Source organism: Salmo trutta, chromosome 2 (assembly GCF_901001165.1).
Source record: "Salmo trutta chromosome 2, fSalTru1.1, whole genome shotgun sequence".
NCBI lineage: Eukaryota > Metazoa > Chordata > Actinopteri > Salmoniformes > Salmonidae > Salmo > Salmo trutta.
In genome coordinates, this window is record NC_042958.1 from 15,356,226 (window position 1) to 15,383,845 (window position 27,620).

Sequence of the window (27,620 nt, forward strand, 5' to 3'; positions counted from 1 at the left end):
AAAACTGACTATCCTGCTGATCCTCGACTTCGGCGACGTCATCTACAAAATAGCTTCCAATACTCTACTCAGCAAACTGAATGCAGTCTATCACAGTGCCATCCGTTTTGTTACCAAATCACCTTATACCACCCACCGCTTCGACCTGTATGCTCTAGTCGGCTGGCCCTCGCAACATATTCGTCGCCAGACCCACTGGCTCCAGGTCATCTATAAGTCTATGCTAGGTAAAGCTCCGCCTTATCTCAGTTCACTGGTCACGATAACAACACCCACCCGTAGCACACATTCCAGCAGGTATATCTCACTGATCATCCCCAAAGCCAACACCTCATTTGGCCGCCTTTCCTTCCAGTTCTCTGCTGCCAGTGACTGGAACGAATTGCAAAAATCGCCACCCAATCTACCTACCTCATCCCCATACTGTTTTCTTTTACTTTTCTGCTCTTTTGCACACCGGTATCTCTACTTGCCATCATCATCTGCTCATTTATCACTCCAGTGTTAATCTGCTAAATTGTAATTCTTCGCTATTATGACCTATTTATTGCCTACCTCCTCATGCCTTTTGCACACACTGTATATAGACTTTCTTTTTTTTCTACTGTGCCATTGACTTGTTTATTGTGTTATTGGCTTGTTTATTGTTTACTCCATGTGTATCTCTGTGTTGTTGTCTGTGTCACACTGCTTTGCTTTATCTTGGCCAGGTCGCAGTTGTAAATGAGAACTTGTTCTCAAGTAGCCTACCTGGTTAAGTAAAGGTGAAATAAAATCAAGGACATTTCTAAGTGACCCCAAACTTTTGAACGGTAGTGTGTATATATAATTTTTCTTTCTTTACAAATTGATACTTGGAGTCAAATATTGCTATAATATCGTCCCCAAAACATATTGCTATAGTAACTGTATTGACCCCCCCCCCCCCCAATCACTCATCCGGACGTCTTTGGAAAGTCATCAATAAGTCACATGATCTTGTGAACTAAGGCTAGGATGGATTCCATTGTCAATACCACAAAGGCACATACACGCACTTACACGTGGGTGGTGTGTAGACAGACAGGTTCCCAGGGATAGGAGATCCCAGACTTGAATCTCACCCCCAGCTCCCCATTGGCCGTATGTCAGTGATTGACATGTCTTTGTCCAATAGTTCTACCCTAGGCCCCACCTCATCCTCCCTCCCTCTATTCCTTCTCTCACATTCACTCCAACTCGCAGCTAGAGTACAGTTAGATCTTCCGACACAGAGAGAGAGAGAGAGTGTGTGTGTTATCTGACGTGAGAGAATAGTACGGGCTCGGAGATCATGGGGTTCCCATACCCTGAGTGGGTACAGGTCAGTGAAACACTGTCACTGTGTGTGTCTTACTCTGTCTCTTTCTATTCATCTCTCTCTCTCTGTCTGTCTTTTCTTAGCTCAGGAAAAGGTGTGTTTTGTTACTGTTGGCTTTCTTTTATAATTGAAGTTGGTGTGTGTGTGTGTGTGTGTCTTGCATGACTTTGTCTGAGCGTGTTTGTGAGAGAACTCTGCATGCTGCCACCTGGCTGGTGAGCGTTCCAGAGGGTGGTTTGTGGGAGGTCATCGCCCTTGGCCTCCCCAATTAGAATGAGTGCTGGCTGTACATCTAGTGTTGTCCCTTGGACTCAAGCATGCAACACAATTTCATAAGAAACTATATCAGTCAACTCCTATTCGCCCACAGACTACTAGCCCTTGTTTCTTTGTCAGAAATATGAACTGATATATGAACTTTATTTCATTTTTTTATCTTTAATTTGCCACTCTCCTTTCTCTCCTCCTAATCTTCCTCCTTTCTCAGTGGCTACTCCCTGCAGCACCGGTCTAACCGGACCCATTGTTAAATGTTTGTCACTGGGAATATCGCAGCTGCACAAACCTCACACTTCTCTCTCTCTCTCTCTCTATCTCTATCTCTCTATCTCTCTATCTCTCTATCTATCTATATATAGAGAAAGAAATACTTTTTTTTAAATGAAGATTTGGGGGAATTTCTCTTCTGCTTTCTAAAACAATTCTGCAAGTTCATAAAGACACACAGACATATGTCCAGAGGTGTGTGTTTAGGAGGTATGGTATTAGTTGTAGGTGGCTTTCCTGCTGTCGTGTCCTTATTTACAGAAAACAACATTTATAGAGCACAGTGTGTGTGTTTTTAATACCTAAATGAAAGTGTGTGTGTGTAGGGTAATATAGTACGGTACATGCAGGTAACGGAAGCATGAGTATTTGCATGAAGTGAGCGTTATTTCCATACGGAGTGAATGAGTGAAAGCAGAGGGAGTGAATGGAAGTGTGTGTAGACTCTCTATTTCTCTAGGAACCATTTTAGGAAATGAATGCCATGATAAAGGGGAGACCTTGCCAGGACGGCGCACCCACACTCACACACATGCTTGCACATGCAAGCATGCACACACACACACACTGCAGCTCTGTTAGTAGGACACCAGGTTGCTGATCTTGCCATGCTCTTTTTCTGGGTTTGTTTGGAGCCATCTCTCTAACTTCTCACTTGTTTCACCACGTCTGAGCAGCTCACCTGCCTCAATGTTTCTGTCAACACACACTTACTCTCAGATAGTCATAAACGTGTTCAGGAGCGCATGTCTGACCTGTTTTAGATGATTTGAATCTGCTGTTTGGGTTTTATAGAACACACACAAATACACACACACAAATAATGCTGGATTAAACATCACACTGCTGTGTCATACCTCCACCTTTGTCCTCTTTCTCTCTGATAATCCTATTGTTTAGTGTCTGCTCTGTGACCAGAGAGGGAGAAAGTGATGTAGATGAGATATAATTAACTTTATCTTTAAATAAATCTGGAATCCGTAGCTGTGAAACTGCTAAGGCCATTTGCAATATTACAACAAAGACATTACTTTAAACCAAGAAGATCGTTTTTTTCCCATCAGACATCAGTGCATGCGCGATAGAACAACAGAGTATTTTTTGGACAACGATGCTCCGTAAACAAAATAAAAACAAATGCACCTGGAGTGACTGTTTCACCTTATGCGGATCTCAAGTCAAATTCTATTTGTCAGATGCTTCATAAACAACAGGTGTAGATGTAACCGGTGTGAAATGGCTAACGGGATGCGCGCTAATAGCGTTTCAATCGGTGACGTCACTCGCTCTGAGACCATGAAGTAGTTGTTCCCCTTGCTCTGCAAAGGCTGCGGCTTTTGTGGAGTGATCGGTAACGATGCTTCGAGGGTGGCTGTTGTCGATGTGTGCAGAGGGTCCCTGGTTCGAGCCCAGGTAGGGGCGAGGAGTAGGACGGAAGCTAAACTGTTACATAGACTAACAGTGAAATTCTTTCTTATGGGTCCTTCCCATAAGAAAAAATAACAGGAGGAATAAATACACAATAAGTAACGTTAACCTGGCTCTATACACTTAGTACCAGTACCGAGTCCATGTGCATGGGTACGAGGTTATTGAGCTCCTTGCGGTCTGATGTCAAACCGTTGCCATACCAAGCGGTGTTGTAGCCAGTCAAGATGCTCTCAATGGTGCAGCTGTAGACCTTTTTGAGGATCTGGGGGCCCATTTCAAATCTTTTAATGCTCCTGTGGCGGAAGAGGCATTGTCGTGTCTTCATGTGGACTATGATAATTCCTTAGTGATGTGGACACTGAGGAACTTGGAGCTCTCGACCTGCTCCTCAACAGCCCTGACGATGTGGATGGGGCCATGCTCTGCCCTCCTTTTCCTGTAGTCCACGTTCAGATCCTTTGTCTTGCTGACGTTGAGGGAGAGGTTGTTGTCCTGGCACCACACTGCCAGGTCTCTGAACTCCTCCCTGTAGGCTGTCTCATCGTTGTCGGTGATCAGGCCTACCACCATCATGGCGTCAGCAAACTTAATGATGGTGTTAGAGTCGTGCACGGCCAAGCGGTCGTGGGTGAACAGGGAGTATAGGAGGGGACTAAGCATGCACCCCTGAGGGGCCCACGTGTAAAATATTGTCCCATGTACATTTACTGATGGGCCCTAACTAGCCCCATGGGGATATCCCTGGTCATTACGATCGGGTCGTGTACAGCTGCACTCTGAATTGATGATTACTTGGGTGCTGCCAGTTGTGGACAGGATTGAAATAAACGCAATCCAGGGAAAACTGTTCTATTGCCTTCATTCCGTGACATACCATTTTTTCCTAATCATCTCGCAAATATCCTATTTACACTTTAGTCAATTTTGACACTATAATATTATTTTCAATGCCACATATGCAATTTTCAAAAGGAGAAGTTTATGTTTTGGTTCAGTTGGACTTTAAGGAGAGTGGAAGCAGCCTTGTTATATTTTAGCATTAAGCTGTGGCTTACAGAGAAGACAGCCTATGGCAACAGTGCGTGATTTCCATTGTGTTTCTTCCTCTCCTCGTTGTGTTTAGCCTGCTACTACAGGCCATTCCTGATGTGCTGCTATTCACCAGTTCCCATTCAAACACTCTTACCAGCCTTTATCTGCACATTTACATACACACAACCTACTGCCATGGGGGGTAACAGTAACACTAAGGTTGCAGTCAGATTCCGTAAACTTGTCCTTGACGTCATGTTGTCTACCTGGTCTCTCTGTCTGTCCTTGTCTCTCCCTATCTCCCTCCCCCCTCCCCCTCTACCTGTTCACCAGGTGAGCCCTGGGCACCGAGCGTACTAGCCAATAACCATGCTGCGCCAATCTGAGCCTACCAATAGCACGTTGCACCTGGTTGCTACGGATATGAGTGAAATCATGGAGAATTTGGACACTCGTGAGCTGTACCTAGGAGACGGGGAATATGACACTACAGACTTTAAACTCCCAGGTAGGGTGTGTGTGTGCACATGCGAGTGTGTGTGCAAATGTTTTATTCATTGATTGATGGATTAGTTTATAAGAAGACAGTTTTACCTATCTAACTATTTATAACCTATTCATGAGCAACAGTGTGTGTAGTGTGGGCAGGTAAATTTTGCTCAAGATGTTGGCTGACAGTGAGGAATGTTATGTCTTAGAGAAGTGTGTGTGTAGTGTAGTTTCTGATGAGTGTGTGTGTAGTGTAGTTTCTGATGTGTGTGTGTGTGTGTGTAGTGTAGTTTCTGATGTGTGTGTGTAGTGTAGTTTCTGGTGTGTGTGTAGTGTAGTTTCTGATGTGTGTGTGCATGTTCCCCCAGAGGAGCGTCGGGGCTTTGCGTCTGTCTACAATACTGTGGGGTTTAAGGAGGCGGAGGCCAAGGTGTTTCTCTCCTCTCCCATCACTGCTAAGATACTAGAAGTGGAGAGATTCACCTCTGCACAGGACCGCTTCAATATCACCTCACAGCGCAGTGTCAACAAGGTACACAGACACATACCTCAGCAAAGCACCACAACACACACACACACACACACACTCACTCAGCCACACCCTTTATATTTTTTCTGTCTGTGTAGAGTCTGCCTGCGGTATTTAAGATTGAAATGAGACATGGAGAGTTCAGCTGGGTGGTCAAGAGGAAGGAGAAACACTTCATGGACCTCCACAGGGAGCTGCTCCGATACAAGACTTTCATGAGAATACCACTACCCTCCCGCAGGTACACAGACACCTGTTTGTTTTACTATCCTTGTGGGGACCAAAACATTTATTCCCATTTAAAATCCAATTTTTACTAACCCCTAAACCTAACCCTTAACCCCTCACTCTAATCCTAACTCTAACTGGAACTCTAAACCTAACCCCTAAGCCTAAAATATACTTTTTCCTTCTGGGGACTGGCGAAATATCCCCACTTGTCCAAGTGTTCCTTCTTTTACTATCCTTGTGAGGACTTCTGGTCCCCACAAGGATAGTAAAACCAAAAATATACACACACACACAGGTAGTATCAAAGATGTTGAAACTGAAAAGACACTAACAATTTCCTATTGACTCCCTCTCTCCTCTCCTCTTTCTCTCTCCATCCTCACTCTCTCGCCCCTCTCTCTCTCTTCCAGCCACACAGTGAGAAGGCATAGTGTTCGGAAGTCAGAGGTCAGGGCCATGCCCACTCTGCCACGGGGGAGCGGGGATGAGTTGGCCCGGGAGGAACAGGTGTCCAGCAGGAGGGTACGCCATTTGGCAAACACATTTGTCAATCACCTGTTAATCACCTGCTCTGCTCTTCCTAACACGGTATGTCTTTATTGGTAACAGAAAGCATTGGAGGACTACCTGAATAAGCTGCTGAAGATGTCTATGTACAGAAACTACCATGCTACGGTGAGACACATACACACACGTGCACACACTGCTGGAGATGTCCACGCTACGAGGATATGTCCAACTTTCAAATGTTCTTGTTTCTCTCAGATGGAGTTTATAGACGTCAGCCAGCTATCCTTCATCCATGATCTGGGACCTAAAGGCTTGTGAGTAACTCTACACTACCTACTGTAACTAACTACTCATCACCACCATGATACTTCAGTCAGGAAGAGAAGTCTTCTACTTTTTCTCTTCATTTCCCCAGAGAAGGGATGGTGTACAAGCGGTCAGGCGGTCATCGTATTCCAGGACTTAACTGCTGTGGTCATAGCAAGATGTGCTACCGCTGGTCCAAACGGTCAGTACCCTGAATAATAGATGAAATAGCAAGATGTGCTACCGCTGGTCCAAACGGTCAGTACCCTGAATAATAGATGAAATAGCAAGATGTGCTACCGCTGGTCCAAACGGTCAGTACCCTGAATAATAGATGAAATAGCAAGATGTGCTACCGCTGGTCCAAACGGTCAGTACCCTGAATAATAGATGAAATAGCAAGATGTGCTACCGCTGGTCCAAACGGTCAGTACCCTGAATAATAGATGAAATAGCAAGATGTGCTACCGCTGGTCCAAACGGTCAGTACCCTGAATAATAGATGAAATAGCAAGATGTGCTACCGCTGATCCAAACGGTCAGTACCCTGAATAATAGATGAAATAGCAAGATGTGCTACCGCTGGTCCAAACGGTCAGTACCCTGAATAATAGATGAAATAGCAAGATGTGCTACCGCTGGTCCAAACGGTCAGTACCCTGAATAATAGATGAAATAGCAAGATGTGCTACCGCTGGTCCAAACGGTCAGTACCCTGAATAATAGATGAAATAGCAAGATGTGCTACCGCTGGTCCAAACGGTCAGTATCCTGAATAATAGATGAAATAGCAAGATGTGCTACCGCTGGTCCAAACGGTCAGTACCCTGAATAATAGATGAAATAGCAAGATGTGCTACCGCTGATCCAAACGGTCAGTACCCTGAATAATAGATGAAATAGCAAGATGTGCTACCGCTGGTCCAAACGGTCAGTACCCTGAATAATAGATGAAATAGCAAGATGTGCTACCGCTGATCCAAACGGTCAGTACCCTGAATAATAGATGAAATAGCAAGATGTGCTACCGCTGGTCCAAACGGTCAGTACCCTGAATAATAGATGAAATAGCAAGATGTGCTACCGCTGGTCCAAACGGTCAGTACCCTGAATAATAGATGAAATAGCAAGATGTGCTACCGCTGGTCCAAACGGTCAGTACCCTGAATAATAGATGAAATAGCAAGATGTGCTACCGCTGATCCAAACGGTCAGTACCCTGAATAATAGATGAAATAGCAAGATGTGCTACCGCTGGTCCAAACGGTCAGTACCCTGAATAATAGATGAAATAGCAAGATGTGCTACCGCTGGTCCAAACGGTCAGTACCCTGAATAATAGATGAAATAGCAAGATGTGCTACCGCTGGTCCAAACGGTCAGTACCCTGAATAATAGATGAAATAGCAAGATGTGCTACCGCTGATCCAAACGGTCAGTACCCTGAATAATAGATGAAATAGCAAGATGTGCTACCGCTGGTCCAAACGGTCAGTACCCTGAATAATAGATGAAATATCAAAGTCTGAGAATGATTCTATCCTCTGGAGTCCAGATGTTGTCTCATTTCCTCTTACTGCTCCAGCTGATACTGCTGAGCTGTGCTTTAATAATAAACTCCAGTGTCTGTCTGTCTGTAGCTGGTTGGTGGTGAAGGATTCGTTCCTCCTCTACATGAAGCCAGACTCGGGAGCCATTGCCTTTGTTCTCCTGGTGGATAAAGAGTTCTGCATCAAAATGGACTCCAAAGACACAGAGACCAGACACGGAGTACGGATTGATAGCCTTTCCAGGTGGGTGGGTTTGAGTAAGATGCTGGTTGTAAAATAAAGTAGGTTACTACCTCACCAAGGAGTATTGAAAAAACAGAATCTCCAGAAATTATTCAGACAATCATTGAGTAAAAAGGAGTTTCAACAATCAGTGTTTTTGTGTGTGTGTATATGCTGCAGGGCCCTGGTGTTGAAATGCAGCAGCTACAGACATGCTAGGTGGTGGGGTCAGGCCATCGAGGGCTTCGTCCAGAAACATGGCTCTGCCTTCCTGACCGACCACCGCTTCGGTTCCTTCGCCCGACAGGAGCACAACATCCCAGCCAAATGGTATCCACGGCTACACCACAATCATTAAACCACGACACGTTTAATACAGTCAAGAGTTAAACACCCCGGTCTGAACATTAAGTGAGAACAATGCAGAATATATATTTTAAATGGGAAATGACTCTGGGAATGTTTTTCAAGACACATTTACTGTACACACCAATGTCCCAGTAGAGCATAAAGTCCAGCTAGTGTGGCAGGTGGGTATCCCAGGTAATCCCAGGTACAGTTTGGCCCAGTTACAGTCCTTAAAGGTATCAGTCTCACTGGAGTAACCTGACACAAAGAGAGGGAAAGTGACACTGGGCTTCTCATCACCTGTCACCTGCTGGGGCAACACTATACTGTCTGTGTGAGACATGCAGGGGGTGTGTGCAACACTGAAAGTGTGTGGGTGGGTGTATGCGTGCGTGCGTGGGAAAGTTTGTGTGTCTGTTTACCCGAGAGAGAGAGGGAGTGTGTGTGTATGAAAGAGAGACTGCACTGTGTTTTAAGTGTGTGACTATAATATAACTGTGTTTATAGGTATGTGAATGGGAAGACCTACATGGCCGACGTGGCAGACGCTCTGGAAGGGGCTGAAGAAGAGATCTTCATCACTGACTGGTGGTACGTGTGGGTTGTTTAGTGTGTGTGTGTGTGTGTGTGTGTCCAATGCATATGGAGAGCACATAGCGGTCACACCTCCAAGGCAGACTGTGGTCAAACAGATGGGTTACAATCAGAGACCTGGAATACTGTTACACCCACCCCACACAGCTGCCAGTGTGTGGACATCTCATATTTGTTTACCCTCGGAGCCTGGTTCCTCTCTAGGTTCCTTCCTAGATTCCTGCTTTTCTAGGGAGTTTTTCCTAGCTACCATGCTTCTACATCTGCATTGCTTGCTGTTTGGGGTTTTAGGCTGGGTTTCTGTACTGCACTTTGTGACATCGGCTGATGTAAAAAGGGCTTTATAAAATACATTTGATTGTATGTGTGTGTTTTCAGGCTGAGCCCTGAGATCTTTATGAAAAGGCCGGTTGTCGAGGGAAATCGCTGGCGCCTTGACTGCATCCTGAGACGCAAAGCAGTGAGCAACCAAATGCTGTCTCATTGGTCCATTCGCACCCCTCAAACTGCTTTAGTGTGGATCTTATCATTGATTAAATGATTTGATTATGTGGTGATTAGTAACGGTGTCTCTGTCTTTCTGTCCCTATAGCAACAGGGAGTGCGTATCTTTGTGATGCTGTATAAGGAGGTGGAGCTAGCTTTGGGCATCAACAGTGAATACAGCAAGAGAACACTAATGCACCTCCACCCAAATGTCAAGGTAGGTGTGTGTGTGTGTGTGTGTGTGTGTGTGTGTGTGTGTAAATGTGTTTACAGTGTGTTTATAGAGCATAGGAGGTTGGTGGCACCTTAATTGGGGAGGACGGGCTTGTGGTAATGTCTGATGGAATGGTATTACATTTACATTTAAGTCATTTAGCAGACGCTCTTATCCAGAGCGACTTACAAATTGGTGCATTCACCTATAATATCCAGTAGAACAACCACTTTACAATAGTGCATCTAAATCTTTTAAAGGGGGGGGGTTAGAAGGATTACTTTATCCTATCCCAGGTATTCCTTAAAGAGGTGGGGTTTCAGGTGTCTCCGGAAGGTGGTGATTGACTCCGCTGTCCTGGCATCGTGAGGGAGCTTGTTCCACCATTGGGGTGCCAGAGCGGCGAACAGTTTTGACTGGGCTGAGCGGGAACTGTGCTTCCTCAGAGGTAGGGAGGCGAGCAGGCCAGAGGTGGATGAACGCAGTGCCCTTGTTTGGGTGTAGGGCCTGATCAGAGCCTGAAGGTACGGAGGTGCCGTTCCCCTCACAGCTCCGTAGGCAAGCACCATGGTCTTGTAGCGGATGCGAGCTTCAACTGGAAGCCAGTGGAGAGAGCGGAGGAGCGGGGTGACGTGAGAGAACTTGGGAAGGTTGAACACCAGACGGGCTGCGGCGTTCTGGATGAGTTGTAGGGGTTTGATGGCACAGGCAGGGAGCACAGCCAACAGCGAGTTGCAGTAATCCAGACGGGAGATGACAAGTGCCTGGATTAGGACCTGCGCCGCTTCCTGTGTGAGGCAGGGTCGTACTCTGCGAATGTTGTAGAGCATGAACCTACAGGATCGGGTCACAGCCTTGATGTTAGTAGTAGTGGTATCAGATGCATGAAACGCATGGGTTCCGTGTGTTTTTGATGCCATTCCATTCACTCCATTCCAGCCATTATTATGAGCCGTCCTCCCCTCAGTAGCCTCCACTGGTATAGAGGTATCCTTTTATGGAGTAAAAGTGTGTGTGTGTTCTGTAGGTGATGCGTCATCCGGACCATGTCTCCTCCTCTGTATACCTGTGGGCGCATCACGAGAAGATCATCATCATCGACCAATCAGTGGCTTTCGTGGGTGGGATCGACCTGGCGTATGGTCGCTGGGATGACAGAGAGCACCGTCTGACGGACGTGGGGAGTGTGACCCGCTCTGTAGCCCTGGAGCAGGTCAGACACACAACCACACACGCAGTCTGAGTGTCACATGATCACTAGCCAACATAGAGCATGTGAGGATCAGACATCCACACCAACTTTCCTCCCGCTCTGTCTTTCTGTCTCCTGCCTCCTGTCTCCACAGGCTGAGGGTTCCTCCTTCAAGATGGCCACCACACCGACCAGTAGTTCTGCCCCTAGCAATGGGAAGGGTGCTGCTGCCCTGGTAGTGGACTCAGGGGACCAGCCCAAGTTGAAGGGGCTGGGGAGAATCAGGAGGACAGGGTTCAGTATGAAGAGACACCTGCAGAAACATGGACTGGCCCACGCCGACTCTGTTAGCAGTGTGGATAGCTCAGAAGAGAGTGAGTCCATACATGCACATGTCATAAACACATGCAGAAGCTAAACATTGCCCAAATTGTTGTATTTTACTGAGTCATTTGCTGCTTTGTGTATCTAACCGTCCTGTCTAACTGTGGGAGAAGATGGAGCTAGATGAAACTTGGTGGACATTCTGCTAACTTTCAGATCGATAAATCTCGATGCAGTTATCTGTTCCCAAAACTAGAATGTGTTACAAACAGATTGCACTAACATTTGTAGACTTCACCATTTGCCAAAGTAAAAAAAATCTGTTGTTTAGAAGGAGTTAAAGGGCAAATTGAGTTATTGCACACACGGAATTCACAGAGAAGGAAAATATGCAACTACATGCTAAAACGCACCAATAGGATCTCGCTAGCTCATGCTTGGCTCTGCCCACCTCCTTGCTTGTTCTGCCCACTGTGCTTCATTTGCTCCCATTGGAAACAACGCCGATGAGATATCTTTGGTTAGTTACCAGTATCTTTGGTACTACAATACTAGCTCGCTATCCCCATTTTGGTCTGGAGTCTCCCAGAATTAGAAATTCACTCACTAGCACGCATTTAGAGACCATATACTTCTAGTGCAGAGAGAGGGACAGGACCATATTCTGCAGAGGTTAAATGGCAGTCTGTGTGTCCAGGTTGGACGAACAGCGTCAACAGCCAACACAATCTGATCCTTACTAGAGGAGTGGAGCTGAGACTGGCCCCTCCCATTGGGTTGGCACAGGCTGGTGAGTTAGTCTCTGATTGGAAGATGCGCTGTGGGGTCGGGGCTTTGACTGCCCCGCTGCTAAACTCATCACGCAGTGTGCTTTTCAGTGTTCATCACGTGTGTCTCTCTGAAAGAGTGCAAATATCTCAGGGGCCTCATTTATAACCATTGTGTACATTTTATATGAAATATCTGAAAAGACTGAGCATGCACCAAAATATTGAGATTGATCAACTTGGCGCATGCCTGCCATAAATAGGCATGTTTCCCATTAAATCAGACCTGTTGTGAAACTGCGTCTGTGAACAAGCATTATAACTCCGCCTGGAAACCCCCATCATTCATCTATTATGGTGACAAAGACACCCTTATTTGCTGTATACTTTGTAATTATTGTAATTAGGCCAAGACAGTATCTAAAGGAAATAGCAATGGCGAACTTGATCAATGTCTTTGGAGATTTTGGCAGAATGTATTTTTTTTGCGGTGACATTTGCTGTATCTGACCGTGTCTGAAAGACAAACTATTGCACATCGTTGTGGACCTGTAAACAGATCGTTTGAATTCACTAATGTTTTACATTTTACCTTTTCCCGAACCTAAATATGCTGCACTGCCCGCGAATTCTGAAACATTGTCTACTCAGTGAAAAAAATGTAAACTACAATGGGCCTACTTACAGTGGTAGTTAACACATTTCAATGCTAAATATCAACTGTCTGTTCACCTGTTAAACTCTGTATGTTATAAAACGTGCTCCCATTCGGATGCAGAGAGCAATAACCTGAAAGTTTAATAGCCTATCTATTAGGCACAATGAGAGATGCACATGTTAATGAAGTTATTGTATGGCTACTTCAGGAATATGAACTCATCATGCCAGAAAAGGTGAGGAATTTATTCTGCAATGGCTATGGTATGGAAATATCTATGTATTATGTAAACTATTATGTTTATAATTGAAATATTATTTACTCAAAAAATGTTACATTAGGCTATAATATTCAGACGTAGTCTACAAACGTCATTGGAAAAGGTGAGGTGAACCATCGGTCCGCATAGAGCAAAATACTTAAAAAGCATATCTGTTTATTTACTACTGTGAAGTGGGTCCAATTAAGAGAGATGGGAAGAATGGTGCCTATCCAACCTTGTTGTAGGCCTATAGGCTATTTCGGATGTAGCAAGTATAAAAACATCCCAGTCAGACAAGGTTTTATTCTGCAATGATTGTGGAAATTAAATAAACAATAGGAATAGATTATTATTTGAAATGATTTTAGAATGCAAAGATAAAATAAATATATTTCCGCTCTTCTAACTAACGGCAAATGATTGCATCTTATTATATTTAGCTACTTGTTTTTGTTGTTGTAAATAAGACTGTCATCGTATATTCCTGCACAAGGCTAGTCTACTGTTGCCTATTTGCAATGCAATACTTCAACCAATAGAAACTGTGCGTACACATGGTCTGAAGTTTACAGGAGGATAAGCACATTCTAACATACATTTCAGTTTTTATGAATGCCAACTTTTGCGTGAAAACTGGTGCACGCATGTTTTGTGTGTATGGCAATGTTTATAAATGAGGCCCCAGGTCTTTCTGCACCGTGTGGCGTGGCCTGGCGTGGCGTGGCCTGGCCTGGCCTGGCGTGGCATGAGAGTGTGTGCTCATGTCAAGACTTTGTTTGTGCAAGGTCAATAAGAATCCCCCATGATGCAGCTTAGGGCCTCTGCAGTGTGTTTTTATGGCAGAAGAATTTCAAGGAATGTGGAGGAGGCAAAGACCCACCCAGACATATTATCCCTCAAAATGGCAGCTTACTGCAGCTTGCACACACATACACACACACACACACACACACCTTCTGGTTGTGGTTATGCCTGGGAATGTTCAGATGTTTTCCTCAGATCACTATGTTTTTACTACTGTGAATGTTCATCTGGGCACAACTGTGTAGCTAGACTCAGACACGACCGCTGCTGCTGGTAAATGAGCTGACTTATCTGTCTGAAACAGGATGGACTGTGACTCTGTGTCATGGCTGTCTGGGTGTGGGGCGTGTTGTCTCTCTCTCTGTGTGTGTGTCCGTGTGTGTGTGTCCGTGTGTGTGTGTGTGTGTCCGTCCGTCCGTCCGTCCGTTTGGGGACTATTTTGACTCTCAACTGTCTTTCTGTCCACTGTTTGTTTTATGCATTGAGGAAACAAATCCTGATAAAATTAATTTAAACCTTGAAACTAACTACTTATAGCAACCAACCTCTCTCTCTTGGAATCTCTTCTGATTTCAACTGAAATGTGTCGTCCACATTTAACCCAATCCCTCTGAATCAGAGGTGCGGGGGGCTGCCTTACGTCTTTTGTCGCCCCGGGAAAAGTGGGTTAACTGCCTTGCTCAGGGGCAGAACGACAGATTTTTACCTTGTCAGCTCGGGGATTCGATCTACCAACCTTTCGGTTACTGGCCCAACACGCAAACCACTAGGCTACCTGTTGAAGGCACTCAGTTGTACAACTGACTAGGTATCCCCCTTTCCCCTTCTGATTTCCACTGCCCCCTGCTGCTGGCTTTGGGAGGTGCAGGGAAACATTTTCCTGGTCAGATCAGGGTCAGGAAAACCTCCTGGCCCTATACACTTGATGTTTAACTTCTATGTGTCTGTGTCTGGCCTTTAGAGACGGTGCGTAGCATGCAAACAGGAATAGGAGGAGTAGGAGAGTTGGTTGGAGATACAAGGTTCTGGCACGGGAAAGACTACTGCAACTTCGTATACAAAGACTGGATCCAACTGGACAAGCCCTTTGACGGTAAGCACATCACCTAAACACACAGTTGAACCTGGTCATAAACACACCTACCTGTACATGACTGTATCCCGTCTCGCCAGACTTCATTGACAGACACACCCACCCCAGGATGCCGTGGCATGACATCGCCTCCGTGGTTCATGGGAAGGCTGCCAGGGATGTGGCCAGACACTTCATCCAGCGCTGGAACTTCTGCAAGGTCAGACACAGGTCACAGTGATGTCAATAAGGGTCAGAGGTAACATGTCTGACTCCTTCACAATTTCTGTACAAGAACAGCATTTTGGTATTTGATCATTTCTCTCTCTGTCCTGCATCCCCTCTTTCACTTCCTCTTTGTCTGTCTCTCTATCTGGCTGTAGATAATGAAGCCAAAGTATCGTTCTCTCTCCTACCCGTACCTCCTGCCCAAGTCTCACACTACCGCAGGAGAGATCAGATACCAGGTCCCCAACTGCATCCCTGCAAAAGTACAGGTAAACACACACTAACAAACGCACCATCCTACACACACAAGTTTTATGGCTTGAATATCCAACTGCACATTTCCACTCTCTCCCTGTCTGTGTCCCCTGTCAGATCCTGCGCTCAGCATCCGACTGGTCAGCTGGTATAAAGTACCATGAAGAATCCATCCACAACGCCTACGTCCACGCTATCAAGAACAGCCAACACTACATCTACATAGAGGTACTGTTGTACATATACAGTACAATACATAACACTACATAGGCGTTATGTAGTGTAACATGCTTCTATGTCCTGCTGTTTCTCAGAACCAGTTCTTCATCAGCTGTACTGATAACAGACATGTCTTCAACAAGATAGGAGACGCCATCGCTGAACGCATCATCCAAGCATACAAGTAACCCCCCCCCCCCTCTCCACACACACATACACACACAAACACACGTACACACACATGTACAGTACCAGTCAAAAGTTTGGACACAACTACTCATATTTTCTACATTGTAGAATAATAGTGAAGACATAAAAACTATGACATAACCCTTTGCCTTGATGACAGCTTTGCACACTCTTGGCATTCTCTCAACCAGCTTCACCTGGCATGCTTTTTTTAAAGGAGTTTCCACATATGCTGAGCACTTGTTGGCTGCTTTTCCTTCACTCTGCGGTCCAACATCCCAAACCATCTCAATTGGGTTGAGGTCGGTTGATTTTGGAGGCCAGGTCATCTGATGCAGCACTCCATCACTCTCCTTCTTTGTCAAATATCCCTTACACAGCCTGGATGTGTGTTGGGTCATTGTCCTGTTAAAAAAACAAATGATAGTCCCACTAAGCGCAAACCACATGGGATGGCCTACCGCTGCAGAATGCTGTGGTAGCCATGCTGGTTAAGTGTGCCTTGAATTCTAAGCAAAGCACCATCACACCACCTCCTCCTTGCTTCACGGTGGGAAGCACACATGTGGAGATCATCCGTTCACCTACTCTGCGTCTCACAAAGATACGGCGGTTGGAACCAAAAATCTCAAATTTGGACTCATCAGACCAAAGGACAAACCGGTCTAATGTCCATTGCTCGTGTTTCTTGGCCCAAGCAAGTCTCTTCTTATTATTGGTGTCCTTTAGTAGGGGTTTCTGTGCAGCAAATCGACCATGAAGGCCTGATTCACGCAGTCTCCTCTGAACAGTTGATTTTTGAGATATGTTTATTACTTGAACTCTGTGAAGCATTTATTTGGGCTGCAATTTCTGAGGCTGGTAACTCCAATGAACTTATCCTCTGCAGCAGAGGTAACTCTGGACTGCACTTGAAGAAACTTTCAAAGTTCTTGAAATTTTGCGTATTGACTGACCTTCATGTCTTAAAGTAATGATGGACTGTCGTTTCTCTTTGCTTGTTTCGAGCTGTTCATGCCATAATATGGACTTGGTCTTTTACCAAATAGGGTAATATTCTGTATACCACCCTTACCTTGTCACAGCACAACTGATTGGCTCAAACGCATTAAGAAAGAAAGAAATTCCACAAATTAACTTTTAAGAAGGCACACCTGTTAATTGAAATGCATTCCAGGTGACTACCTCATGAAGCTGGTTGAGAGAATGCCAAGTGTGTGCAAAGCTGTCATCAGTGAAAAGGGTGGCTACTTTGAAGAATCTCAAATATAAAATATTTTGATTTGTTTGTTTTTTTGGTTACTATGTGTGTTATTTCATAGTTTTGATGTCTTCACTATTATGTAGAAAATAGTCAAAATAGAGAAAAACCCTTGAATGAGTTGGTGTGTCCAAACATTTGACTGGTACTGTACACACACACACACGATATGACACGTACAGTAGAAACACACTCACTAAGAATAACCAGCTCCACTTGGCAACAGCAGCTTTCATGAGGATGTTCCCACTGTTTAAGGTCACATCTTTCTCCGGGGGGGAAATAAACTGTGTGTGTGTCCTTTTAGGGAGGGTAAGAAGTTCCGAGTGTACGTGGTGACCCCCTTGTTGCCCGGCTTTGAAGGAGACATCAACACAGGAGGAGGCAGTGCCATTCAGGCTGTCATGCACTACAACTACAGGTGTGTGAGCGGATTAGACATGTCTGTCTGTGTAATGTATCTCTGCTGTAATATAAGGGGATTCAGAAGGCTGTGGCCAGAGGAGGCTTGGGATGGCACTTGGGAGGCCAGTTAAAGGGTTTATATCTACCTCTGCTTACACAGAGTAGACACTGAGAAGACCTGCCTTCACTTTACAACCACAGCAGTAAAGTGTCTGTGTGTGTACTCCACCCATGGAGATGGACTTTATGGGTCAAATTAGCATCCTTGTGGAACCACTACATTACACACTGGCTAGGCTGTCTACACACCCCTCCCTGTTCCTGTGACTCATCAATCTAGAAGTGGCAGGTCCTGGAGTTAACATTCTCTCACTCTCTGTAGAACCATGAACAGAGGAGATTGTTCCATAATATCTCAGCTGAAGAGAGAAAGTAAGTCGTGTGTGTGTGTGTGTGTGTGTGTGTACAAGGGTAACGGGAAGTTCACGCTAGTTGCCACATTACACAGTTAGGCTACCCTCTTCACCAAAGTGGCATCATACTGACCAATACAAACACCCAACCATAGTTTCACTACAGTCCCTGGTTCGAATCCAGGCTTTATCACACCCGCCGTGATTGGGACTCCCATAGGGCGGCGCACAATTGGCCCAGCGTCGTCCGGGTTTGGCCGGGGTAGGCCGTCATTGTAAATAAGAATTTGTTCTTAACTGACTTGCCTAGTTAAATAAAGGTTAAATTTAAAAAATAATAATAATAGCACACCCACCTAGCAGAACACAGACCTACTCTTTAATTAACATTAGGCTGTCTCCTTATGGTTCATGGTTCTGTCTTTATTTATGGTTCTGTGTGTGTTTCAGTGGACTGGTTCTGTGTGTGTGTGTGTTTCAGTGGACGAGCAGTGGATGAACTACATCTCGTTCTGTGGTCTGAGGACCCACGCTGAACTGGAGGGACGCCTGGTCACAGAGCTTGTCTACGTCCACAGCAAGATGCTCATCGCAGATGACAACACCGTCATCATAGGTGGGTAGGTTTGGATTTGTGTGTATTGTTCTGTATTGTTAGTTATAACTGCACTGTTGGAGCTAGAAACATAAGCATTTCGCTACACTTGCGATAATATCTGCAAAATACAGTTGAAGTCGGAAGTTTACATACACTTATGTTGGAGTCATTAAAACTCGTTTTTCAACTACTCCACAAATTTCTTGTTAACAAACTATAGTTTTGGCAAGTCGGTTAAGACATCTACTTTGTGCATGACACAAGTCATTTTTCAAACAATTGTTTACAGACAGATTATTTCACTTATAATTCACTGTATCACAATTCCAGTGGGTCAGAAGTTTACATACACTAAGTTGACTGCGCCTTAATTTTCTGGAATTTTCCAAGCTGTTTATGTCATGGCTTTACAAACTTCTGATGAGCAAATTGACATCATTTGAGTCAATTGGAGGTGTACCTGTGGATGTATTTCAAGGCCTACCTTCAAACTCAGTACCTCTTTACTTGACATTATGGGAAATAAAAAAATCAGCCAAGACCTCAGGAAAGAAATTGTAGACCTCCACAAGTCTGGTTCATCCTTGGGAGCAATTTCCAAACGCCTGAAGGTACCAGGATAATCTGTACAAACAATAGTACGCAAGTGTAAACACCATTGGACCACGCAGCCGTCATTCCGCTCAGGAAGGAGACGCGTTCTGTCTCCTAGAGATGAACGTACTTTGGTGTGAAAAGTGCAAATCAATCCCAGAACAACAGCAAAGGACCTTGTGAAGATGCTGGAGGAAACGGGTACAAAAGTATCTATATCCACAGTAAAACGAGTCCTGTATCTACATAACCTGAAAGGCCGCTCAGCAAGGAAGAAGCCACTGCTCCAAAACCGACATAAAAAAGCCAGACTACGGTTTGCAACTGCACATGGGTACAAAAATTGTACTTTTTGGAGAAATGGTCTGATGAAACAAAAATAGACTGTTTGGCCATAATGACCATCGTTATGTTTGGATGAAAAGGGGGGAGGCTTGCAAGCCGAAGAACACCATCCCAACCGTGAAGCACGGTGGTGGCAGCATCATGTTGTGTGCGTGCTTTGTTGCAGGAGGGACTGGTGCACTTCACAAAATAGATGGCATCATGAGGAAGTAAAAGTATGTGGATATATTAAAGTAACATCTCAAGACATCAGTCAGGAAGTTAAAGCTTGGTCGCAAATGGCTTAAGGACAACAAAGTCAAGGTATTGGAGTGGCCATCACAAAGCCCTGACCTCAATCCTATAGAATATTTGTGGGCAGAACCGTAAAAGCGTGTGCGAGCAAGGAGGCCTACATACCTGACTCAGTTACACCAGCTCTGTCAGGAGGAATGGGCCAACATTCACTCAACTGATTGTGGGAAGCTTGTGGAAGGCTACCCAAAACGTTTGACCCATGTTAAACAATTTACGGCAATGCTAACAAATACTAATGAGTGTATCTAAACTTCTGACCCACTGGGAATGTGATGAAATAAATAAAAGCTGAAATAAATCATTCTCTCTACTATTATTCTGACTTTTCACATTCTCAAAATAAAGTGGTGATCCTAACTGACCTAAGACAGGGAATTTTTACTCGGATTAAATGTTAGGAATTGTGAAAAACTGAGTTTAAATGTATTTGCCTAAGGTGTATGTAAACTTCTGACTTCAACTGTATGTGTATGTGACCAATAAAATTGTATTAGATTTCCGTGTGCAAGTTTGGATTAATGTACGTCTGTAACCTAAGCTTTACATTAGTAAATGTAAAGCCCCATTATTTATATTTCTACTTTGCACTTTCTTCCATTACAAATCTACCATTCCAGTGTTTTACTTGCTATATTGTATTTACTTTGCCACCATGGCCTTTTTTGCCTTTACCTCCCTTATCTCACCTCATTTGCTCACATTGTATATAGACTTATTTTTGTACTGTATTATTGACTGTATGTTTGTTTTACTCCATGTGTAACTCTGTGTTGTTGTATGTGTCGAACTGCTTTGCTTTATCTTGGCCAGGTCGCAATTATAAACTTGCCTACCTGGTTAAATAAAGGTGAAATAAAATAAATAAAAATAAACATTACCATCTGCTGGTCAGTGTTATTACTGCATCCATTCATCCATTTACTCATAGTCAAAGAAGAGCTTCAAAAAGTCCTAATGACAGACACAAAGGACCCACACACACCTAATGCTTCCTCTGTGTCTGTTGTAGGTTCGGCCAACATCAACGACCGCAGCATGTTGGGGAAGCGTGACAGCGAGGTGGCGGTGATCGTCGAAGACTCGGAGACCGTTACCGCGGTGATGGATGGACAGGAGTACCAGGCTGGTCGCTATGCACTGGCACTACGTCTAGAGTGCTTCAGGTGTGTGTCTGTGTGTGAGCCTTCAAGTGCTGTGACTTACGACCTCACTGAGGAATCAACTCTTCTCTTTAATACTAAGACTTTTTCCCTTCTCTCTCCCGTCACTCCCTCCATCCCTCTCTCCCGCCTTCCATCAGGACTATCCTAGGGGCCCATACTGATCTGTCTATAGACGTGTCTGACCCTCTCAGTGATCACTTCTACAAGGAGATTTGGATGACCACCTGTGCTCGCAACGCCACTATCTATCAGAAGGTAGCTAACAGACACACAAAAACACTCCATCTACCAGAAGGTACACAAACACTAACATGCAACATTAGAACTAACCCAGTCAGTATTATGTCATAATGCTACCTATGCTTTGCTATCACAGAGAGTACAGAGTTGAACTTCTCCCTCTTTCCCCCCAGGTGTTCCGGTGCCTTCCCTCCAGTGATGTCAGGAACATTCTAGAACTGGAAGGCTACCTGGCCAAGCCGGGGTTGGAGAGGGAGGATTCTGCACGCGCTCATGAGGAGCTGAAGAAGATCCGTGGCTTCCTGGTCCAATTTCCGCTCGACTTCCTATCTGAGCAGAATCTACTTCCTCCCATCGGCTCCAAGGAGTCCATGGTCCCCATGGAGGTTTGGACCTGAGACCGAGACCAGAGACTTTACACACACACTCCACATTCTATACCAGAGAACTCTACCACCACTCTGGAGTGTGTGTCTGAAAAGCAGACCGCACCTTCACGTTTACATTAAAAAGAAGAAAACAAAGGAGGAGGAGAGGACAATGGAGTGATTAACTGTGGGACCTTACACATACCTGTCTGTGTAGTTTAAGGGAACATAACGGACTGTGCTCTGCTCTGTAACTGTTCTGTACTGTTTACTAACACTATGGAATACCGTGAGGGCTGGAGAACGCAGCTCAGACTCCTCTGTGTGATGTTTCTATGAAAACATACTAAGGCCTGAGAATAATGTAAGACAAAAAAAGACAAGAGGGAGAAAAAAAGGAGAGTGTGATATCGGCGACTGTTAGAAAGAGGGGGAGGGGAGGGGGGTGTGAGAGAGAGAGCTCTGTGCCCTTGCAGTCACATTGTGAAAGTGACATATTAAAGCCCTGCCATGCATCTAACCTCTAACCCTGACCTGAACACCAAAATGAAATCACATGAACTCAACACAAGTGCCAATTATTGATACGGTAATGTTAATGCAGTATACCTTCTCTTACATTCCTCATATTCATTCTGTGGATTTCAGACTATGACCTTAAGGACCTCTGTTTCTACTAGCGTGCCTTTAGGTCTCTAGAGGTCTAGACACCCTGTACAATAGCAAAACACAAAGGGACATTGTATTCCATCTTGGGATGTTGTATTATGCTGCACGTAGCTGTTAGCATGCTCGCTAGTCACCGCATGTATCCATTAGCATGAAAACAAGTCAGTCTGCTGTGTGTTGCTGGTAACTTGTCATGTTAGCTACCAGTCCATACAATCATAAGCATGCTAGCTAGAGTCAGTCCATTTTTAGCTACACCCGGCATGTAGCTACAGCAGCAAGGTTGGTCTTAATTCTAATTGAAGACAGTCAGTTCAGGAAGGGATTTTGTATTGAGATAAATAGCTGCTTCTTTTCAGTTTGAGAAGTCCTTGAAAATAAATGCTATTTTTTCCCGATAATTGAATTGTCATTTACTTTGAATTGAGCCCAACCCTGGTAGCTAACTGATATGCTTACCGTTTGCTTGCTAGTAAATGGTTGGACTGTGGTCATTATACCAAAAATAAGTGATATTTTTACTTTACTGACTGTAACAGTTCTGTCAGAGATAAGAGGTCTCCACGGGAGGAAGTCCCAACTCATAACTGTCTCATATCAGAATGTATCGACAATGCTCTGTCCTCTGTCCCCCTTTCTCTGTCAATGTCCTTTTCTCTCTTCCTTCTCATTTATTTTCTGTCCTGTCTTTGTTCATCTCTTTTGTCCATTTCTCTTTCACTCTACCTTTCATTAGCCTGTTTCTTTAAATTGCAATTTTTGCACAGACTGTGTCTTGTAGGAAAACCCAAATACTGAAAATTCACGTATTTAATTATTTGTGCGTTGATGAAATGAATATTAACTATTAAACATTTCTGGTTTTTCTCAGTGTCATGTGTCTTAATTATAATACAACCAAGTTAGTCTGTTGAGAGCCAATTTGCATTTACAAAGATGTTTTATGTAACCTTTAACCAGGCAAGTCAGTTAAGAACAAATTCTTATTTTACAATGACTGCCAAAACTTCCCTTAACCCGGACAACGCTCTGCCAATTGTGCACCGCCCTATGGGACTCCCGAACACGGCCGGGTGTGATACAGCACAGGATCGAACCAAGGTCTGTAGTGACGCCTCCAGCATTGAGATGCAGTGCCTTAGACTGCTGCGCCACTCGGGAGCCCTATGATGATGACCTGGCCAGAGGCAAAACATTGCAATGAAGAGCCCTGCTTGTCTAGAGAATATGATTTGTTGGCTTTATTCTTCACGGGCTAACAATTCAACTTTTAACCTGATAAAGCCTTTATAATCAACCCTCATCTCTTAGAGAATTCCCACTGCCGGTGGCCCTGTCCCTCTGTTATCCCATCTCACATCTCACTCTACCCATAGAGGATGCCTGGTTATTCTTTAAAAGTGACTTCCTCACCATCTTAAATAAGCATGCCCAATTAAAAAAATGTAGAACCAGGAACAAAAATGTAGAACCTGACTGCCCTTGACCAGCACAAAAACATCCTGTGGCATTCTGCATTAGCATCGAATAGCCCCCGCGATATGCAACTTTTCAGGGAAGTTAGGAACCAATATACACAGGCAGTTAGGAAAGCTAAGGCTAGATTTTTCAAACAGAAATTTGCATCCTGAAACACAAACTCAAAAAAGTTCTGGGACACTGTAAAGTCCATGGAGAATAAGATCACCTCCTCCCAGCTGCCCACTGCACTGAGGCTAGGAAACATTGTCACCACCGATAAATTCACTATAACTGAGAATTTCAATAAGCATTTTTCTACGGCTGGACATGCTTTCCACCTGGCTACCCCTACCCCGGTCAACTGCGCTGCACCCCCACAGCAACTTGCCCAAGCCTCCCCCATTTCTCCTTCACCCAAATCCAGATAGCTGATGTTCTGAAAGAGCTGCAAAATCTTGACACCTACAAATCAGCCGGGCTAGACAATCTGCACCCTCTCTTCCTAAAATGTTCTGCCGAAATTGTTGCAACCCGTATTACTAGCCTGTTCAACCTCTCTTTCGTATCGTCTGAGATTCCTAAAGATTGGAAAGCTGCCGCGGTCATCCCCCTCTTCAAAGGGGGTGACACTCTAGACCCAAACTGCTACAGACCTATATCTATCCTACCCTGCCTTTCTAAGGTCGTCGAAAGCCAAGTTAACAAACAGATTACCGACCATTTCGAATCCCACCGACCCTTCTCCGCTATGGAATCTGGTTTCAGAGCTGGTCATGGGTGCACCTCAGCCACGCTCAAGGTCCTAAATGATATCACAACCACCATCGATAAGAGACATTACTGTGCAGCCGTATTCATCGACCTGGCCAAGGCTTTCGACTCTGTCAATCACCACATTCTTATCGGCAGACTCAACAGCCTTGGTTTCTCAAATGACTGCCTCGCCTGGTTCACCAACTACTTCTCTGATAGAGTTCAGTATGTCAAATCAGATGGGCCTGTTGTCCGGGCCTCTGGCAGTCTCTATGGGGGTGCCATAGGGTTCAATTCCCGGGCCGACTCTCTTCTCTATACATCAATGATGTCGCTCTTGCTGCTGGTGATTCTCTGATCCACCTCTACGCAGACGACACCATTCTGTATACTTCTGGCCCTTCTTTGGACACTGTGTTAACAAACCTCCAGACGAGCTTCAATGCCATACAACTCTCCTTCCGTGGCCTCCAACTGCTCTTAAATGCAAGTAAAACTAAATGCATGCTCTTCAACTGATCGCTGCCCACACCTGCCCGCTCATCCAGCATCACTACTCTGGACGGTTCTGATTTAGAATATGTGGACAACTACAAATACCTAGGTGTCTGGCTAGACTATAAACTCTCCTTCCAGACTCACATTAAGCATCTCCAATCCAAAATGAAATCTAGAATCGGCTTCCTGTTTCTCAACAAAGCATCCTTCACTCATGCTGCCAAATATACCCTCCTAAAACTGACCATCCTACCGATCCTCAACTTTGGCGATGTCATCCTCAAAATAGCCTCCAACACTCTACTCAACAAATTGGATGCAGTCTATCCCAGTGCCATCCGTTTTGTCACCAAAGCCCCATATACTACCCAACACTGCGACCTGTACGCTCTCATTGGCTGGCCCTCGCTTCATACTCGTCGCCAAACCCACTGGCTCCAGGTCATCTACAAGTCTTTGCTAGGTAAAGCCCCTCCTTATCTCAGCTCACTGGTTACCATAGCAGCACCCACCCGTAGCACGCACTCCAGCAGGTATATCTCACTGGTCATCCCCAAAGCCAATTCCTGATTTGGCCGCCTTTCCTTCCAGTTCTCTGCTGCCAATGACTGGAACGAACTGCAAAAATCACTGAAGCTGGAGACATATCTCCCTCACTAGCTTTAAGCACCAGCTGTCAGAGCAGCTCACAGATCACTGCACCTGTACATAGCCCATCTGTAAATAGCCCATCCAACTACCTCATCCCCATACTGTATTTATTTATTTATCTTGCTCCTTTCCACCCCAGTATCTCCACTTGCACATTCATCTTTTGCACATCTATCACTCCAGTGTTTAATTGGTATATTGTAATTACTTCGCCACCATGGCCTATTTATTGCCTTACCTCCCTTATCTTACCTTGTTTGCATACACTGTATATAGACTTTTTCTACTGTATTATTGACTGTATGTTTGTTTATTCCTTGTGTAACTCTGTTTTGTTGTTTGTGTCGAACTGCTTTACTTTATCTTGGCCAGGTTGCAGTTGTAAACAAGAACTTGTTCTCAACTAGCCTACCTGGTTAAATAAAGGTGAAATATATATATATATATATATATTTTAAATCCCCTTTAAACTCCAGTGACCTCTGTGACCAGGCCACTTTTTTGCTGGGGTCAGGTGGTTGGTAGGGGGCTGGACACCTGATAGTCCTCTTGCCTGCTCAGGTCAGATCTGCCTCAGTCCCTCTCCAAGTGGACATGTGTGATGGGGTGAGTGGACAGAAGTGAGTTGGTGCTACTTTTGTAACTTGTGCATTTACTTTGTACAGTTACAATCTCTGTGTTGTTGTTCATAGTCGTTGGCTTTGTCTTATACAGCCCTTTGCTTATGCCACTATCATTTTATACAGTCAATATTATTATTGCTCTTCCACTATCGTATCTGGTTAACCATGCATTGCCATGCTATGTTTTTTATGTAAAGTATTTTCATTCATAGCACTCTTTGTAGGTTGGCAGTTATTGTCATGAATCTTGTTCTGGAGGCATCTCTGCAGAGTGGTCACTAGCTGGCACAGCCAGTCATAAAATCTGATTTTAAACCTAACCTTAACCCTAATCTTAACCACACTGCTAACATTAACCTTAAATGTTGACTTTGCAGCTGGCCCAGCTAGCAGAAATCGCCCAGTTCTGCCTCCAGCGCAAGATTCATGACAATAAACGTCAACATGCGAACCACGTCCTTCTCATATGCCCTCTGGAAACAAAGTTCCTTCTTGTGTGTAAATTCTCTGTGAGGTTGCCTTGTTCCTCTGACTGGGAAGGTTGTCGGTGAGTCACAGACCAGCCCAACTGGAGAGCCGCTCTATTTTAGATTAGTTGGCGTTATTCTTCACAGGTACTAATAGACAATCAGCTCTCATCTCTTTCACGGTCCCTCTCCCCCTCTGGGCTAGCTGGCCCAGTTTGACAGATTAAGCATTGGTTTCTGAATTAATGCTCCAGATTACATAACTCTGACTAGAAATGAATATACTGTATAAAGGATGTCACACAGACACATATACCCTTAACAACCACAAATCTAGGGTCAGGTTTTACTGTCATTTCTAATCATGGGAGGTGATCAAATGGACTTCTGATCTGCTGTGTGGGGCGACTGCTAGCCAAGCATGGCTTCAAATCCCATATCCTGTCTCTTTCACTATTCTTGTTCTCCTCCTGTCCTTCATCTGTTTCTTGCTCTACTAATTATTTATTGTTTATACCTTTTATTTATTACACAGGTATACAGAACCTAAATAAATAAATAAAAGAACATGATAATGGACTCCAGAGCAGACTGTAACAATTTACTCTATATCTGTAGACATTGATACTGTGTACCTGAAACTCCCTTTAAATGTCCTATATACCCCTCTCTCCCTCCCCCTAATTAATATGCCCATATGGATTTCCTGCTAAGCCCTCACTCCAACAAGAATTCAACATGACCCAGCTATGCCCATATTTGCAGTTCCTGCCAGATACAGACACACCTGATACAGTCACTCCTCTGGAATGCTGGAAATATCCCTCTGTGTGTGTGTGTGTGTGAGTGTGCCTGAAAACTGACAGTGTACTGACTGTTCCTCTCAGGAGGATCTTGTTCAACCTCTTATCTCTGCTTTGCATCTAATTCCCAACATGTCTCACTCCTCCACTCAACCTCACTCTCTATTTCACCCTTTTAGTCTGAGCTCTATTTGTGGCCTCTTCTCTCTCTCGC

At 44.6% G+C, this 27,620-nt stretch overlaps 1 protein-coding gene across 3 annotated transcripts in view; it reads left to right on the forward strand.

Annotated features, from left to right (window-relative positions):
* Positions 1-23,015, forward strand: part of LOC115151868 (phospholipase D1) — a 30,254-nt gene extending 7,239 nt beyond the window's left edge. Inside the window, exons 1-26 of one of the 3 annotated variants that reach the window (XM_029696187.1) lie at positions 1,205-1,342; positions 4,682-4,856; positions 5,206-5,369; positions 5,465-5,607; positions 6,008-6,119; positions 6,207-6,272; positions 6,363-6,421; positions 6,523-6,615; positions 8,054-8,206; positions 8,366-8,515; positions 9,041-9,124; positions 9,506-9,587; positions 9,720-9,830; positions 10,855-11,040; positions 11,174-11,393; positions 14,796-14,927; positions 15,008-15,126; positions 15,290-15,403; positions 15,507-15,617; positions 15,704-15,792; positions 17,366-17,479; positions 17,846-17,895; positions 18,358-18,492; positions 20,720-20,873; positions 21,011-21,128; positions 21,287-23,015. In XM_029696187.1, coding sequence (XP_029552047.1) covers positions 4,718-4,856; positions 5,206-5,369; positions 5,465-5,607; positions 6,008-6,119; positions 6,207-6,272; positions 6,363-6,421; positions 6,523-6,615; positions 8,054-8,206; positions 8,366-8,515; positions 9,041-9,124; positions 9,506-9,587; positions 9,720-9,830; positions 10,855-11,040; positions 11,174-11,393; positions 14,796-14,927; positions 15,008-15,126; positions 15,290-15,403; positions 15,507-15,617; positions 15,704-15,792; positions 17,366-17,479; positions 17,846-17,895; positions 18,358-18,492; positions 20,720-20,873; positions 21,011-21,128; positions 21,287-21,511 — 3,123 coding nt within the window. In that variant the 5' untranslated portion in view covers positions 1,205-1,342; positions 4,682-4,717 and the 3' untranslated portion in view covers positions 21,512-23,015. Of the gene's footprint in view, positions 1-1,204; positions 1,343-4,681; positions 4,857-5,205; positions 5,370-5,464; positions 5,608-6,007; positions 6,120-6,206; positions 6,273-6,362; positions 6,422-6,522; positions 6,616-8,053; positions 8,207-8,365; positions 8,516-9,040; positions 9,125-9,505; positions 9,588-9,719; positions 9,831-10,854; positions 11,041-11,173; positions 11,394-14,795; positions 14,928-15,007; positions 15,127-15,289; positions 15,404-15,506; positions 15,618-15,703; positions 15,793-17,365; positions 17,480-17,845; positions 17,896-18,357; positions 18,497-20,719; positions 20,874-21,010; positions 21,129-21,286 lie in introns of those variants that run through there. The other 2 variants (XM_029696178.1, XR_003867382.1) reach the window with 2 other exon arrangements.
* The last annotated feature ends 4,605 nt before the right edge of the window (positions 23,016-27,620 follow it).